Source organism: Orycteropus afer, unplaced genomic scaffold (assembly GCF_000298275.1).
Source record: "Orycteropus afer afer isolate SDZICR_OR568_19922 unplaced genomic scaffold, OryAfe1.0 scaffold00064, whole genome shotgun sequence".
NCBI classification, from domain to species: Eukaryota; Metazoa; Chordata; class Mammalia; order Tubulidentata; family Orycteropodidae; genus Orycteropus; species Orycteropus afer.
This window is the reverse complement of record NW_006921651.1, coordinates 6,914,409-6,930,571: the sequence shown is the minus strand read 5'-3', so window position 1 is coordinate 6,930,571 and position 16,163 is coordinate 6,914,409. Positions and strand designations below refer to the sequence as shown.

General features: G+C 44.4%; 1 protein-coding gene across 1 annotated transcript in view; it reads right to left on the bottom strand.

Annotated features, from left to right (window-relative positions):
• Positions 1-1,503: 1,503 nt before the first annotated feature.
• Positions 1,504-16,163, bottom strand: part of CPN1 (carboxypeptidase N subunit 1) — a 26,031-nt gene continuing 11,371 nt past the window's right edge. The window contains exons 6-9 of the mRNA XM_007940033.1: positions 11,938-12,077; positions 10,641-10,740; positions 5,666-5,784; positions 1,504-1,662 (exon numbers count right to left, since the gene is read on the bottom strand). Coding sequence (XP_007938224.1) covers positions 1,504-1,662; positions 5,666-5,784; positions 10,641-10,740; positions 11,938-12,077 — 518 coding nt within the window. The remainder of the gene's footprint in view (positions 1,663-5,665; positions 5,785-10,640; positions 10,741-11,937; positions 12,078-16,163) is intronic.

Here is a 16,163-nt window from a genome sequence, read left to right as displayed (position 1 = left end):
TGCCCAACTTTCCTTCCAACGGGTGGCTGGCGGGTCTTGGAAATCTCATGTGGCAGTTCTTCCATGTCCTGTAGGGTCCATGGGAGTTGCAATCAACTTGACAGCAATGGTCCGGGTCCCTGTGAACTTTATTTCGGGTACTTGTGGCCTTACCTCTAAACAGGGTCTTCAAGGATGTGATTAGTTAACGTGAGGTCAACTGGGGCAGGGTGCAATCTAATCTGAGTGGTGTCCTCATAGAAGAGGAGACGAGACCCAGATCAGACACACAGAGGGAGGAACACGTGTGACAACAGAGGCAGACAAAGCTGCAAGCGATGCTACAGTGAGGGCTGCTGGGAACTCCCAGAAGCGACAGGCAGAAGATCATCGCCCGGAGCCTTTGGAGAGAGCGAGGCCCTGCCGGTGCCCCAAGTTTGGACTGAGAACCTCCAGAACTGTGAGACGATCACTTTCTGTTCTGATAAGCTCCCAGTTTGTGGCACTATCTTATGGCAGCCCTAGGAAACAAATACACATAGCTGGAAAATGTTTTCAAAGATGAGTATCGTTTAAAATACTCACGGAGGAAGAGGAGTGGCAGTAGGAGAAGGTATCTGCCTTTGTCGTACGCTTTTCCTAGTGAGAAACTATTATGCTGTTGTTGAAATGGTCCTCTGGGATTTCAGAAGAATTGGTCACCTGATCTTGCTAAGGGAACAACAGGAATGGTGGGGCATTTCAGAATTTCCATTATTCATGCAGAACTCGTCATTGAGACCTGACTGTGCAGCAGGCTCCGTGCTCAGCACAGAGAGGCCAAGCAGCAGAACGAGCCTGTGGGTGCAGTGTGGCCTGGCATAGAGCCTCCGGACCTGGAGCAGACCCCAGGATCCGAACACCTCACCAAACACACCGCTGGATGTACTTGTGACGGCGTCTGTTTTTCCAGAAGTTCTGACTCCTTTCATGATGGCCTAGAAGGGGCTTGGGAGCTCTGGTGGCATAGTGCCTAAGGCATTTGACTGCTAACCAGAAGGCTGGTGGTTCAAACCCACCAGGCCTCTCCGTGGAAGGGAGTTTGGGCAATCTATTTCGGAAACCCAAGGAGGGGTCGCCATGAGTCTAATTGAGTCCACGGCAGTGAGTTTGTTTGTTTGTGTTTAGAAGGGGCTTTGGGGGCCCTGGCTGGCACAAGAGATTAAGCTGTGGGCTACTGGCCCAAAGAATGGTGGGTCACACCCACCCGAGATGCCTCAGAAGAAAGCCCTGGTGATCAGCTTCTGAAAGGTCACAGACATGAAAACTCTGTGAGGCACGGCTCCAACCTGAAACACACGGGGTCGCCACGAGGCGGAAGTGGCAGGACAGCTTACCCCTGGAATAGACAGAGACCAGACTGCATTGTTCTGAATATGTTGATGGTTAAATAGGTCCCAGATAATGAAATAGCTGATGTGAGGGCAGGTCAGAGCCCTTCCGAAGCGCTACTCCAGGCATGGTGGGCTCCAGCCATGGTGGGCTTCAGGCAGGGATCTCCCGGGGCTGCTGCCTCTCCACCTCTTTTTTCCTCGTGCCCCGGGGCTGCACTTTCTTTGGTAAGACCCTGCCTCCTTGCCCCTTGTTGGGAGCTTTTCTCGTGGGGGCCGCTGGAGAGAGGCTTCTCTTGAGATGGAAGTCAACCTGGAAGTTAGGGGAGCAGAGTCATTTTTCTACTTCTTGAAACTGAAACTGGGGAGAGCCCAGTTTGGACCCTTTTTCCTTGTTGCGATAGTTCTGGGTTCTGACGGCAGAAGGACCAGGGAGAATTATTACAGGAAAGACCCAGGCTGGCAATGGTGGTGCCCACATAGGCTTGGCTAATATCCTCCAAAAGTAGTATGCAATCACCGGTGCCACATGAGGTACACTAGATGAATGGAATATAAATTTATATTCCCATCAAACCACGATCACAATCTGTTGCTTAGGCCAGAGCTGTAATTGATTTTGCTGTAATGACCCACTTTATGCTACTGTGTGAATCACAGGCTCCTGCTTGGGCAAGCCAGTGAATGACTCAGGCCTTCACAATGAATCCTTAATTGATTAGGAATATAGATTTAAAAAGCCAAAAACCACTGCCATTGAGTTGACTCCGACACATAGCAACGCTAGAGGACGGAGAACTGCCCCATAGTGTTTCCAAGGCTGTCAGTCTTCACAGAAACAGACCTCTTTCTCCTATGGCAGCTGGTGGGTTGAACTGCTGACCTTTTGGTTAATAGCCGAATGCCTTAAGCATTGTGCTCAAAGAGCTCCTAGTAGCCATATAGACCGTGGAGACAAAACAGGTTACTAGGATGGATTCTCAAACTCGCAGTGTCCACGCATCCTTCCGGGTGAGGCTTCCCTTCTGGGATGGCACACAGATGTGCGGATGTTCCCACTGCCTGAAGCAGAAGATGTTCTGGGCGGAGGAAGCCGCATAACCGCCCCACAAGTGAATGGACAGGGAGTGGCACAGAGTCCTGACCACATTCCCCTGGGGCATCCCTGGCTTCTAGAATCTTGGCATAGCTTGAGCTGCTGAAGCCAGCTGGGAACTGAAAAACACGCAGCAGCCAGGACTCCCCTTGGGGATTATTACCGACCCCTTCCTCAAAAATCCACAACCTCCTTTCCTCCTAGTTCCCTAAAGATGGGAAGAATCAGAGCCAGTTGCACCATTTCCTTAGAATTAAGAGATCTAGAAAAGACAAGGAGCCCTGTGGTCCAACGGTTAAGCACTCTGGCTGCTAATCAAAAGCTCGGCAGTTCTAACCCACTCTGGCCCTGCAGGAGAAGGACATGGCGATCTGCCCCCATAAAGATGACCATAAAACCAAACCCAACCCACCACCTTCAAGTTGATACCAACTCTCGGCAACCCTGCAGGGCAGAGTAGAACTGCTCTGTAAGGTTTTCAAGGCTTTAAATCTTCATGGAAGCAGACTGCCACATCTTTCTTGCGCAGAACGGTTGATAGATTCAAACCATCAACCTTTCGGTTAGCAGCTGAGCATTTCATCCACTGTGCCATTAAGGTTCTTCTGTAAAGATTACAAGCTAGAAAACCCTATGGGGCAGTTCCACTCTGTCGCATGGAGTTGCTATGAGTCGAAATCGACTGAACAATACCTAACAACACAGAAAAGAAAACAGCTGAGAGACAATAAAATGGGATGAAGCAGGGGAAAATGGAAAGAACCGAGGCATCGGGAAAGCCGTGGGGAAAGCAAAGAGGAGAACGTTGGGCACTGGGGGATCATTGAAAGGGTGTAAATTACAATGCAAAAAAACTCTGGTACATTATTGTTTTTCTTTATCTTTCTCCAGCCAGATGGGTATCTGCTTTAGAACACAAAGGGAGACAGAGTTTCCTGTGATCAATAAACAGATTCCAGTTGTTACTGATGTCTGGGAATGGCATCCAAAAGATGGCTTTTCCCCTTGGAGTTATATGTGACATCATGAAGGCTGATGCTAGTTTACTGAAAGGAACTAGAACAAAGGAGGTGAAGTCTTCCAAGACAGAGTACCTGTGTTACACAAGAGGGTTTGCTGTTCTTTGAATTTGGCACAGAGTAGACCTGTCACGCCAGACTCATACCATACATGCAGTTGTCCCCCTGTCTCTTGATTTTAGGGCAGATGAGGAGCAGAAGGAGAGTGATTTGGAAACAGAGGAAGGGGATAAATTGGTTGGGGAATTGGAATCAGGCAACAAGCTGCACTGGAATTTGATTCCTGTATCTGCAAGCAGAAGTAACTTATAATATGTAGGAGATGGGGGGGGGAAGAGGGGAGGTGGGATTTCAGAGGAGTTCTCAAAGGACTGAAAGCAAGGAGTTAGGAGCACAGCTGAGCATGAAGTGCTGTTGGCCACTGGCTAAGGGGGCAGCGTCCAGAGCCCGACACAGGTGTGAATCGTGGTTCCCCCCACTTACTCACTGAGTGACATTGGACAAGTTTTTTCCTTCCAGTTTCAGTCTCCTCAGCCACAAATGGGGATACTTATATCTACCTTAAGGAGCTCTGGGGGGTATAGTGGGTAAGGCATTTGGCTGCTAACCAGAAGGACAGTGGTTCAAACCCACCAGCTGCTCCACAGAAGGAAGATGGGGCAATCTACTTCTGTAAAGATTTTACAGCCTCAGAAACCCAGAAACTATGAGTCGGAATTGACTCAATGGCAGTGAGTGATATCTGCCTTGTATGGTTGTTCTGAAGGTTAAATGAGATTATTTTGTAAAGGTCTTGTATAGTATTTGACATCTAACAACAATTCAGTCAATACATGGTATACCTTAAAAGACAAGCTGCTTTGATTTTTGACCTGATTGCATTGAGTTAAGAAGGAGAAGGGTCTACAGAGCTCTGGGGCTATAGTGAAAAGGAAGAGGACAGCATAAGGAGGCTCTGAGGAAGAGGTGACTTTGGGAAATCAAGTATGTAGATGCTCATTAAAGAGGACTGCCCCACATACCCATGTTCATTACAGCACTATTTACAATAGCAAAAAGGTGGAAACAACCTACATGGTCAACAGAAGAATGGATAACCAAACTATGGTACATACACACAACGGAATATTATGCAGCACTGAAGAATAACGTAGAATCTGCAAAACACCTAATAACATGGATGAACTTGGAGGACATCATGCTGAGTGAAATAAGTCAATCACACAAGGACAAATATAATATTAGTTCATTATTGTAAAAAGTCAAGGAAAGGTTTCTATATGGAAGGAAACTTTCTTTGTTTGTTACTAGAGGTGGGAAGGGATGGGAGGGAACACTGAAAAAAAAACACATTGACCCATGTCACTTTAGTTTTGTGTATTTCACTGTACATAAATTATATTTCAATAAAATGTATTTAAAAAAAAAAAAAAAAAAAGACTGTCCCATTACTCTTTCCTCATTTGAGGAATGTGGGCATGAGGGTCCATGATCTCTGAGATTCCATTAGCTCTGAGTTCCTAATCTACTATGACCAAAACTCAAAGGGCCCAGGTCGTATATCAAGTAAATTTTTTGCTTCTCATCCTATCCATCAAATATAGCCATGGGGAGTTGGATATTTGAGAGTGCTGGCTCTTTGCTGCAATGTGAGTGGAAAGGCCGTCTGGGCACATGGGGTACCAGAGGGAGTAGGAGAGCGCCCTCTGGTGGTATTCTTTACTGAAGGCAGAGAAAAATGCAACCTATGAGAGCCCAGTTATCTGGGCAGGGTCTCTGGGATTTACAAACTAACATTTGTTGAACACTTTCTATGTGTCAGTCACAGCTTTGCATGCATTTTCTTAAACCTCCTGTGAAGAAGATATGATTATCACCAATTCACAGAGGAAGAAACTAAGGATGAGAGAAATTAGGTAATTTACCCAAGGTCTGTAGACAAATTAACAGGTTTTAGAGCCAGAGGCTTCTTTAATCATTATGCTATGTTAAAGAAAAGAAAGAAGAAAAGCCAAGAGGAAGTGGAGGAAGGACTTAATAGGAGAGGGGCAGAAGAGAAATTAGGATATGAGAGCAATTAATTGAAAAAAAAAAAAAAAGCCAAAGCAGGAAGCTTGGCAAAGATTAGAAGTACGCAACCCGTTGTTTAAGGTTTTGTATAAGTGACCTTTATGGTATTCGGAGGAAACAGCCTAACTCACCAGTTTTGGTTCTGCAGGACCCACGGTCACACTCACTGTCTCTGGGTCAAACCCAGGTGCTGTGGCAGTGACAGTGTAGGTACCTGGAAGTAGCAGCCGAAAGTAATCACCATGATCACCTGAAAGGCACAAGGATAGAACTTAGTCTGTTCATTAGAAAGTTGGCCCAAATGACACCTTGACCCAAAAAAGGATCCGGGGGTTTCAGTTGACCACAAGCTTGGTTTTACTTAAGAGCATGATGAAACTGGTGAAGATCTAAGCGGTCCTCGGCTCTATTAGTAGGAATATGGGCCTCAGCTCCTTGTGTTGTTGCTGTTATGTGCCGTCGAGTCGGACCCGACTCATAGCGACCCCTCCTTGGGTTTCTGAGGCAGTATCACTACGGAAGTAGATCGCCTCATCTTCTTTCCGAGGAGTGGCTGATGGGTTTGAACCCCAGCCTTCTGGTCACCTCCTTAGAAGTAAGCATTTCATTTGTGTTCTTCACTGAGAGTATTATGTTTAATGCTAGATCCTGAATCTTAGTACAAACGTATGTCAAGTAAAGAGTGACCAGGAGTGAGGAAAGGTTGAAAGACCTGTGAATGTTTTTACCTTTGTTTCAATGTTTGAAAAGATAATGGGAAGAAACGATGTTTACCTAAAGAAATAAGAATGAGAAGTATGGGTGGAAGTGGCATGGAAGCAGAAGCAAAAATATGGTGACAAACAGAGCTACCAGAAAACAAATGACTGCCTTCAGAAAGGGTGAGTGTGGGGCAGAGACTGGGATGGGGCTCCTGTGGACCCACAAGGTTGTGTTGTACTCAACCTGTGCTCAGGGTTGGGGCAGCCCTGGGTTGGATGCCCAGCTGTCCACAGTGCTATATATGGGTAATCTTATATTAGGGAGGAGGATTGCACCAAAGATCTGATTTTGAAAATCCTATTGTTAATATTTCTTCCATCACTTTCAAAACTATAACAAAGGGAGAATAAAATCCAAAGGAAAGAACGTTTCCTCCATGGCTCTCTCCATAGCAGAGATGTAGCATTTTGGATAATGACTTTTTACCCCTTTAGAACTGATTGGGATGTTGTCTTTAAATTTCCTTTTAAGCAAATAAACAAAACCCATTGTGGTCAAGTCAGTTTCGACTCATAGCAACGCTAGAGGTCAGAAAAGAACTCCCCCATAGAGTCTCTAAGGCTGTAATCCTTATAGAAGCAGACGGCCACATCCTTTTCCTGCGAGCAGCTGGTGGGTTTGAACCACCAAACTTTTGGTTAGTAGTTGAGAACTTAACCTGTGCTATCAGGGCTCCTCTTTAAGCAAATGTTATTGTTGTCAGGTGCAGTCAAGTTGATTCTGACTCATAGCAACCCTATGTACAACAGAATGAAACACTGCCTGGTCCTGTGCCAGCCTCACAACCATTGGTATGTTTGAACCCATTGTTGCAGTCACTGTGTTGATACATCTCATCAAGGGTCCTCCTCTTTATTGCTGACCCTCTACTTTGCCAAGCAAGATGCCCTTTTCTTGATAACATGTCCAGAGCTGTGAGATGAAGTCTTACCATCCTCACTTATTTAAGCAAACAGCAATGAATAATTGAGATAGATGCAATAAAGAATGAAACAGACAATAATGAGGAAGCATCCATTCTGCCCTTTAGTGAATGCCTGTAATTACTTTAAAATACTTCAGCAAAGACAGTATGTTACTATGGATATGTTGCATAGTTTAAGTTATACTACAGTGGCTGTCATTTTTCTTAATTGGGGATTCATACCCAGGATGGTTAGCTGTATCAGAAAGGTCCTACTCCAAGGGCTTCAGCTATCATTACTACTAATCAACCCTAGATGCTTTGCTAAGTAGCATAGTGAGTGTTAGGGTTTTCACTGGTAAAATTAATGGTTGGTTGATTTAGCATAATGGATGTTGGATGTGAGCTCTGTTCGTAAAATTAGTGGTGTTCAATATATGTTGAGTGGCTAGCATGTTTCAGAGACATTTCCCAACTTTACGTGAATGTTGTTGGTAGGGCCAACAGTGGTTATGACTCATAATATATATAACAGAACAAAACATAAAACATAAATCCTCACAACTGGACCAATAAGCAGTATCATGACAAACAGAGAACAAATTGAAGTTGACAAAGATTTCATTTTACTGGATCCACAATCAATGCCCATGGAAGTTAACAATCAAGAAATCAAAGGACGTATTGCTTTGGGAAAACCTGCTGCATGAGTAGGGTATAAGAATCTAGCAAGCCTGGTAGTCTGTGCACTTAGTGATGGTGTCCAAGGTTTGATCCCTGAACGGTCTTTGAGTCCAGTCATTGGGTTGGAAGATTCTGGTTGGTTGATGTCTGACTATGAGGCTATAGAATTCTGCTTTAGAATATCATTGCCTTTCCTTGAATGTTGGAATCACTTTAAAGAATGAGAGTTGAGTGGGAGAACAATGTGGAACAAATCTCAAAATCATAAAAAAAAAAAAAAAAGAAAGAAAGAAAGAGAGAGAGACCAGGTTTGTTGGTCTGATAGAACCTGGTGGAACCCATGAGACTATGTGAGACTATGGGCTCTCGCTGCCCTTCAGGTCTGGAATTGAATCCACTCCTATGGCTTCCAGCCAAACAAAAGACAGGCATATGAGGTGATCATTTACACTAGGTAGATACACTCCTTGGAGAGAACAATCATGGGAGAATAGAAGGACTGTGTATGCACAGGGAGATAGCTCAGGGGGCCAGGAGTGCATGGAGGGAAGGACACAGGGAAGAGGTAACTATGGGGAGGAAGTGGGAGGGGAGCTGTTACATCGTGGGAAATTGCAGTCAATGTCATGAGACAAAGTGTATGTGAACTGCTGTTCGGAAAATGAATTTGCTCTGTAAACTTTTACTCAAATCACAATTTAAAAAAAAAGAAAGATAACCTTTGAGGGGGAAAAAAGTATGAGAGCCCAGCTTGCATCAAACTTAAACAGATTGTATGAGCTGATAGATGCCTGCATGGTTACAAGTACTTGTGTGGTAACAGTTGGCTGAGCTTTGCTGGTATAGAGGTTGTGAGGAGCTAAGCAAATCTCATCTATCCCTAACTGTTGGTCATTCATAGCTACTGCTAAACATTTAAAAAAGGAGAAAAAAAATTGAGGAACCTAAGAATTGTGCACGATCAAACTGGGCTGGGTCAGTTTGCAGTACCATCTCCATGGATATTCTAAACTTTTCTGGGACTCAGGTTCCAGGTTGGCTCCAAGAAGATCCTCGTCCACCAGCAGTCTCACCCTGCAGCGAGCCTAGAGGACGAATCTCGCTAACTTTTCCCTGAAAGGATGTGTAGCCAAAGGTCTGAGTCAGGAACAAGATTAAAGATCCATTTCCCAGTCCTCTTTTCTGTGCCATTTCATACCAGTATGGGAGCTACCAATAGCCTCAAGCCCACAAAAGTCCTCCTAAGCAAGTTGTCTGTGGCAATGACTTCTGCATCCTGGCCAAGAAGTTATACTGACATAAGTCTTTCCTGGTGCTAGAGGCCCTGGGTGGGGCAAATGTTGACCTAACTGAAAGGTTGGAGGTTCAAGTCTACCCATAGAGGCCCAGGAGAAAGGCCTGGTGATCTGTTTCCAAAAAATCAACCACCGAAAACCCTATGGAGGAAGAACAGTTTGGAAAAGGAGGGTCAGATGGTTGCACAACTCAAAGAATGTAACCACTATCACTGAAATGCACATGCAGAAATTGTTGAATTGGTGTATGTGTATTCTCAACAACAACAAAAATAAAATAAATTATGTGTTTGAAAAACTCCTCGTGGAGCACAGTTCTACCCTGACACACATGGGGTCAGCATGAGTCAGAGTCAACCCAACGGCACCTGGTTTGGTTTTCTTCTGGGCCCACCTCTCAGGGATTATGTGTTTGAAAAACTCCTCGTGGAGCACAGTTCTACCCTGACACACATGGGTCAGCATGCATCAGAGTCAACCCAACGGCAACTGGTTTGGTTTTCTCCTGGGGCCCACCTCTCAGGGATTACTTGCTTCATAAGCAAGAGATTTTTCACTTTAACATCTGCTATGGGAGTTGATCCACCAGCCACTCCTTGGAAGGAAGATCAGGCAATCTACTTCTGTAGTGATACCACCTCGGAAACCCAAGGAGGGTTCGCTATGAGTCAGGCCTGACTCAATGGCAGTGAGTTTGGTTTTGGTTTGTGGTACTTGAGTTTTATGTCAACTTGGCTCAGCCTGGTTTTGAGTGGCTGGGCAGCTGAATGTAGTTATTCCACATGATGAGACTGGTAATCACCTCCATGGTGGAATGTACTAGAGCAGCTGAATAGCTGCCTTAGGGATGTGGTCTGCTTCCTATATATAAGAAGAGAGCTTTGAGAAAGGTCTCTGAGCTTTTTTTGGCACGCTTGGTCCCTACATGTAGCCGTCTTCATTCAGCAGCCTGCCATAATTGCCTGCCGATCTTGGGACTGTTTCTGGACTTAAACTAGTGGCCTGCTGTGTTGGTTAATAATCTTGGGACTGTGTTATTTTACTGGTTGACCTTGGGTTTGTCAGCCTCAGCAGCCAGCAGCTGAGTTAAGAGAAGCCTCCAGCTTCAGTGGGCCGGGAGCAAGAGACAGAGCTTTCACCCAGCCCCTAGAGCTGGTACTTTGAACTCAGACTTCTAGCCTCCTAAACAGTAAGAGAATAAATCCCTGCTTGTTAAAGTCATCTGTTTGTGGTATTTTCTGTTAGAGTGGCACTAGAGGACCAAAACATCTGCATTGCTTGATCCAGCCTCTGAATTTACTGTCCCCATGTCTATTACCCTTCCTTCCTCTAACCTTCCTAACCTCCAATGTCCTTGAAGTTCTTGCTAGTCTCACTGGTTTACAAATGCCTCCTGATTATGTCAAGGAAGATGAGGAAGTGAAAACTTCCTTCCCATCCCACTAAGCAGTGGCCACCTACCTGAAGTGATGTCATGGTTAATCCCACTGACGGAAATGACAGCCCCCGCTAGATTGTTATAATTCTCATCAAGCACCATTCCCTTGATACCCTGGTGGACCTGTAGGAAAACATTTATAGTGTATAGTTGCAAAATAAACCATTTGTACAGTATTTTAGAATCCTTGAAAACTTTTCCCACATTTTTTCCACATTTATCTTCAAAAAGATTATGGATGACTCCATAGTTGGTCTCTCTGCTTCCCTGCCTTCATCCCATCATGTTGGCTCAGTAGAGTGGCCAGAGTGATTCTGTTAAAATTTAAATCAAGTCATAACAGTCTTCGACTCAAAACCCAACTCACTCAGAGCAAAGCTAAAGTACCTATGATGGTCTATAAAGCTCAAGTAACTCACTAACTGTCTGCCTGCCTCTCCTACCACCCTCTCCCTTGTTGTTAACTACCGCTGAGTAGCCCCCAACTCATGGCAACCCCGTGCCAATGGGATCAGACCATTGTGTGATCCCAAGGGTTTTCACTGGCTGATTTATTTTCAGAAGATCATCAGGACCTTTCTTCCTAGTCTAACTTCATCAGGAAGCTCTGCTGAAAGCTGTTCAGAATTACAGCACCATCAAGTCTCCACTGACAGACAGGTGGTGAGAACCCAGGTCTCCCAATTGCTCTCACCCTCTCCCTTGCTCAGGCAATTGTCCCAGCCACACCCATCTCCTGGCCTTGAGCTTGCTGTTATGTCCCCTGCCGTGAACGCATTTTTCCTAGATATTAGCATGATTCACTCCTGCACCTCCTTTAAGTCTTTATTTAAATGCCTTCTCAGAAAGGCCTTCTTCATAGCATTTCTCAACTTCTAAGATGCTATAAAATTTATTATTTTGTTTATGGTCTGTTTCCTCACTAGAATATAAGTTCCATAGGGGCAGGGATCCCTCAAGAGATACACTTTTATTAAGCCTTGGACAGGACAAAGACAAAACAAGGCAATCATCCTGGATGAGGGAAACCACCAGCCTGAGAAAGCCAAATGGAGTCCGGGCAGGGATTTTTGTTTGTTGGTTTATTCACACTCCCCCACATACAGTATGTATGTATGTATGTCTGCATACAGCACCTAGAGTACAATACCTGGTGCTCCACAAATGTCTGTTGACTGCACGACTGTCATTGTTGGAAGAAGCCCAGGTTTGTTGCATTAAGTCAGAGCAAATGTCAGACCTGGACCACACAAAAAACCTTACCTGATGCTTGGAAAACACTTCTATTTTGTAACCACGAAAGCTAAACACAGATTTTACCTGTTCCAAGAATTGGATTAGGGCTTCTCGATTACCCAGCCACTCGCGGTGTAACTCTTCTTGGCGGGGAAACTTGTTGCAACTCAATTCCAGGGTGATTTCAAAGCAGTTGGTGTGAAGATAATTGAAGTCCTGCATTCCTAGGGGAAAGTGGCAGATTTGAATAACCGGGTTCCCACCCAATGCCTCTTCTCATCTCTCTTTAGGTACAGTTTCTCCGACCTCATAACCTATTTTATCTCTTGACCTCTATTTCTTTTCCTTCTCCATTAAACCTTTCCCCAATTTCCCAGCTCCTTCCTGTCTCCATAAAGGCCCTTGTGTTGTCTCTACCCTGTACCTTTCTTCCATTTCATAACTCAAATTCACTTCTTGTCCCTCTTATCACTCCCAAATCTGTTTATTAAAACCAAAAACCCAAACTCACTGCCATCGAGTCAGACCCGACTCACAGAGACTCCTCCTTGGGTTTCTGAGGTGGTATCACTACAGAAGTAGTTTATTAGTTGTACCTTAATATTAGACTAAGCAGATGTACTGCTCTCAGGGAAATGATTTTCTCTTTGGAATCTGATGTTCCTGCATCCTAGGAGGTTAGAGGTAGATAAACACCTTGCTTTCATATCCCTCCTCCTAAGGAATAACACAACATTAATCTGATAACGGTTGTCTCATAAACAGAATCCTGAAAACACAGAAGACAGCTATATTTTTCTTCCACCAAATATTTGCCTGCTCCTAACTTCTATAATCATAGTGTTTCTTATTGGATATGTTTCTGATTATTGGAAGGGAGTTTATACCACAAACTCATTTGGGCTAACAACTATCCGTTTAATCAACTTTCACCCATTCTTTAAGCTGATGAGTAAGAACAGCTATTCCAGAAACGATGGGGAAAGTTGGAGAACTATGGTCTGTTACATTGGTTCTCAGGCTTTAGCATGTTTTAGAAGAATCACCTGGAAGCCTTGTTAAAACAAATTGCTGGACCTTACCCACAGAGTTTCTGATTCAGAAAGTCGGGGGTAGGGCCTGAGAATCTGCATTTCTAGTAATTTCCCCAGTGGTTTTTTTTTTTTTTTTTTTTTGTAATTTGGGTGAATATTTACAAAGCAAATTCACTTTCTATACAGCAGTTCACATACACTTCGTCTCATGACATTGACCACAGTTTACCACAATGCAACAGCTCCCCTCTCACTTCCTCCCCATAGTTACCTCTTCCCGTGTCCATCCCTCCATGCACTCCTGCCCCCTTAGCTGTCTCCCTGTGCATAAACAGCCCTTCTTTCTCCCATCATTGTTCTCTCCAAGGAATGTATCTGCTTCAGGTACATGTTTCACTCATATGCCTGTCTTTTGTTTGGCTGGAAGCCACACTGTGGGTTCAATTCCAGACCTGAAGGGTAGCTAGGGCCCATAGTCTCAGTGGTTCCACCAGGCTCTATCAGACCAGCAAACCTGGTCCTCCCTTTTTTTTTTTTCTCCAAACAATTTTGAGTTTTGTTCCGCATTGTTCTCCCTCTCTATCCAGGATCTCGTACATAGATCCCCCTGAGTGGTTGACAGTGGTAGCCAGGCACCATCTAGTTCTTCCCAGGTGGTGTTTTTGATGTTGGTTCTGATGCTCTTGGAACAATCACTTTGATTAGCTTAATGACCTTGGAATTATATCACTGCTGTTAGGTGCCATCGAGTTGGCTCCCACTCATAGCGACCCTGTGCACAAGAGAAGGACACACTGCTGGGCCCCTCACCATTCTCACAGTCACTGCTATGTTGGGGCTCATTGTTGCAGCCACTGTGGCAATCCATCTCACTGAGGTGCTTCCTCTTTTTTGCTGACCTCTACTTTATCAAGTATGATGTCTTTCTCCAGGGACTGGTCCCTTCTGACAACACGTCCACAGTCCAGAGAAGATGAGACAAAGTCTCACCATCCTCACTTCTCAGGAACATTCTGTCTGTGCTTCCTCCAAGACAGACTCGTTCATTTTTCTGGCAGCCCTTGGTGTATATTCAGTGTTCTTTACCAACACCATAATTCAAATTCATCACTTCTTCTTCAGTCTTCCTTATTCATTGACCAGTTTTTCACATGTGACTGAAAATACCATGGCTTGTGTCAGCCACACCTTAGTCCTCAAAGTGACATCCTTGCTTTTTAATACTTTGAAGAGAACTTTTATAGCAGATTTGCCCAATGCAATACTGTCAATTTGATTTCTTGACTGCTGCTGTGTCACTGTAGACCTGCTTAATTTATGGCAGTGATTCTCAAGGAAGAATGGGCCATACTTGCCCAGAGGGTTTTATTTAAATGTAGGGTCAGGAGGGACCAGGCATTGTTTCATTCTATTGTATATATAGGGCCTTTATGAGTCAGGGCTAACTCAATGGCACCTAACAACAGCAACACATCAGGAGGAGGGAAAGGAAAAAAAAAAAAAAAGGGGAAAGGGAGGGACAAGAGTAGTTTGAAAAAGTATGTTTGATATTATATTTTAAATTTTTCAGGGGAAAACCTATTGAGGTTCTAATGTAAATTGAAGAAAATAAGTTCAACAAAATCTTGCCTTCTGTCCGAGTGAGTTTTGAGCTGCAAGAAGTCTCTACATTCCCAATAACTCCTTAATCTTCCTCCTCCCCACTCTATACAGGACCAACTTCGTTATCAACTCAGTCCTCACTAGTGAATATTTCTACTACCTGGACTGTGGCTAGATCAGACTTGAGAGGATAAGGATAGACAGATGGTAAGAGATAATTCCTAAAAGCAGGGCTTTGAACCAGGCTGATGCAGCAAAATTGGAACAGACCTGAATTTGTAAAATGTGGTGTACCGGAATGATAACAAAATGAGGAAAATTATGGGTTAAAGTCTTGGAATGGGAGACTCAGAAGAGGCACAGTAAAGGTTGCTCCCTTTCAGGAGCCTGATGTGGGAGATTGGATTATTGCCAGGACTGTGGAGAGTGACATACATTCAAAGTAACATGATTGGCTGACATCTCTGAACCAGACACCACCCTCTCTGACTCTGCCGATCAAGAGATTTGGTTGCTACGCAATGTGCACGCTGCTCTTGCTTTCTAGGAGGGAAATTAAGTTTCGAGCAGAACATAGACCCATAATTCTTCCTGTTCCAAATATTATTCTGGTATACCCACATTTTACAAATTTGGGTCTGTTCTGATTTCACTTCATCGGCCATGACTGAACAAGTTCTAAGCCCTGACTAAAAGAACCTCCTTGCTGTTTCAGCCTCTTTATCCTCAGGTTCACCCGGGAAGGTTCATAAACATAGATTAGATTCTCAGTAATGGGGAAGGGCAAGGGAACAGACAGAGCGGTCTGTTCCAGGGTTTCTGCTCTCCCAGGCTACATTATCAATGACCAACATCCATGGTAAACTACTGTTGTGGGCAGATGGATGGGCAGGTAGGTAAAGGAGAGCACACATCATGGGACATTGTTGCGCACAGGCCAGCTCCTCTGTTCTTCTTTTGCTATGTGAGACATGCCTCTCTGTTACTAAAGAATTTTAAAACTAACATTTCCAAACCAGACATTTCCAAACACATCGTGTACATTGTGTTAATTAATCCAACATCAAATTTATGAGGCAGGTATTATTATTAGTCTTAAAGTACAGATGAGGGAACCAAAGCACGGAGAGGTCAAGTAATTGGCCTGAAGTCATATAACTGGAAAATGGGCAAGACAGGTTTGAACCCAGCTTACTCTCTTAACCACTTGGCTATGTGGTTTTTCTCCTATGTCCTAATCTACCGTGGAAACCACAAGTTTCAAATGGTCACAGGTGTCCCTACCTTAGTCTTAAAGGATCACAAAACCCAAAAAGCCAAACCAGTTGCTATTGAGTTGATTCTGACTCAAGGCGACCCCATGTAGGGCATAGTACAACTGTGCTCCATTTGGTTTTCCATGGCTGTGAACTTTTGGAAGTAGATTGTCAAGGCTTTCTTGTTGTTGTTGTTATGTGCCATCGTGTCAGACCCAACTCACAGAAATCCCCCCTTGGGTTTCCAAGGCAGTATCACTACAGATGTAGATTGCCCAACCTTCCTTCTGAGGAGTTGCTGGTGGGTTTGAACTGCCAGCCTCCTGGTTAGCAGTCAAGTGCCTTCAGCACTATGCCACCAGAGCTCTCAAGGCATTTCTGGGTGGATTCAAATCACCAACCTTTTGATTAATAGCCA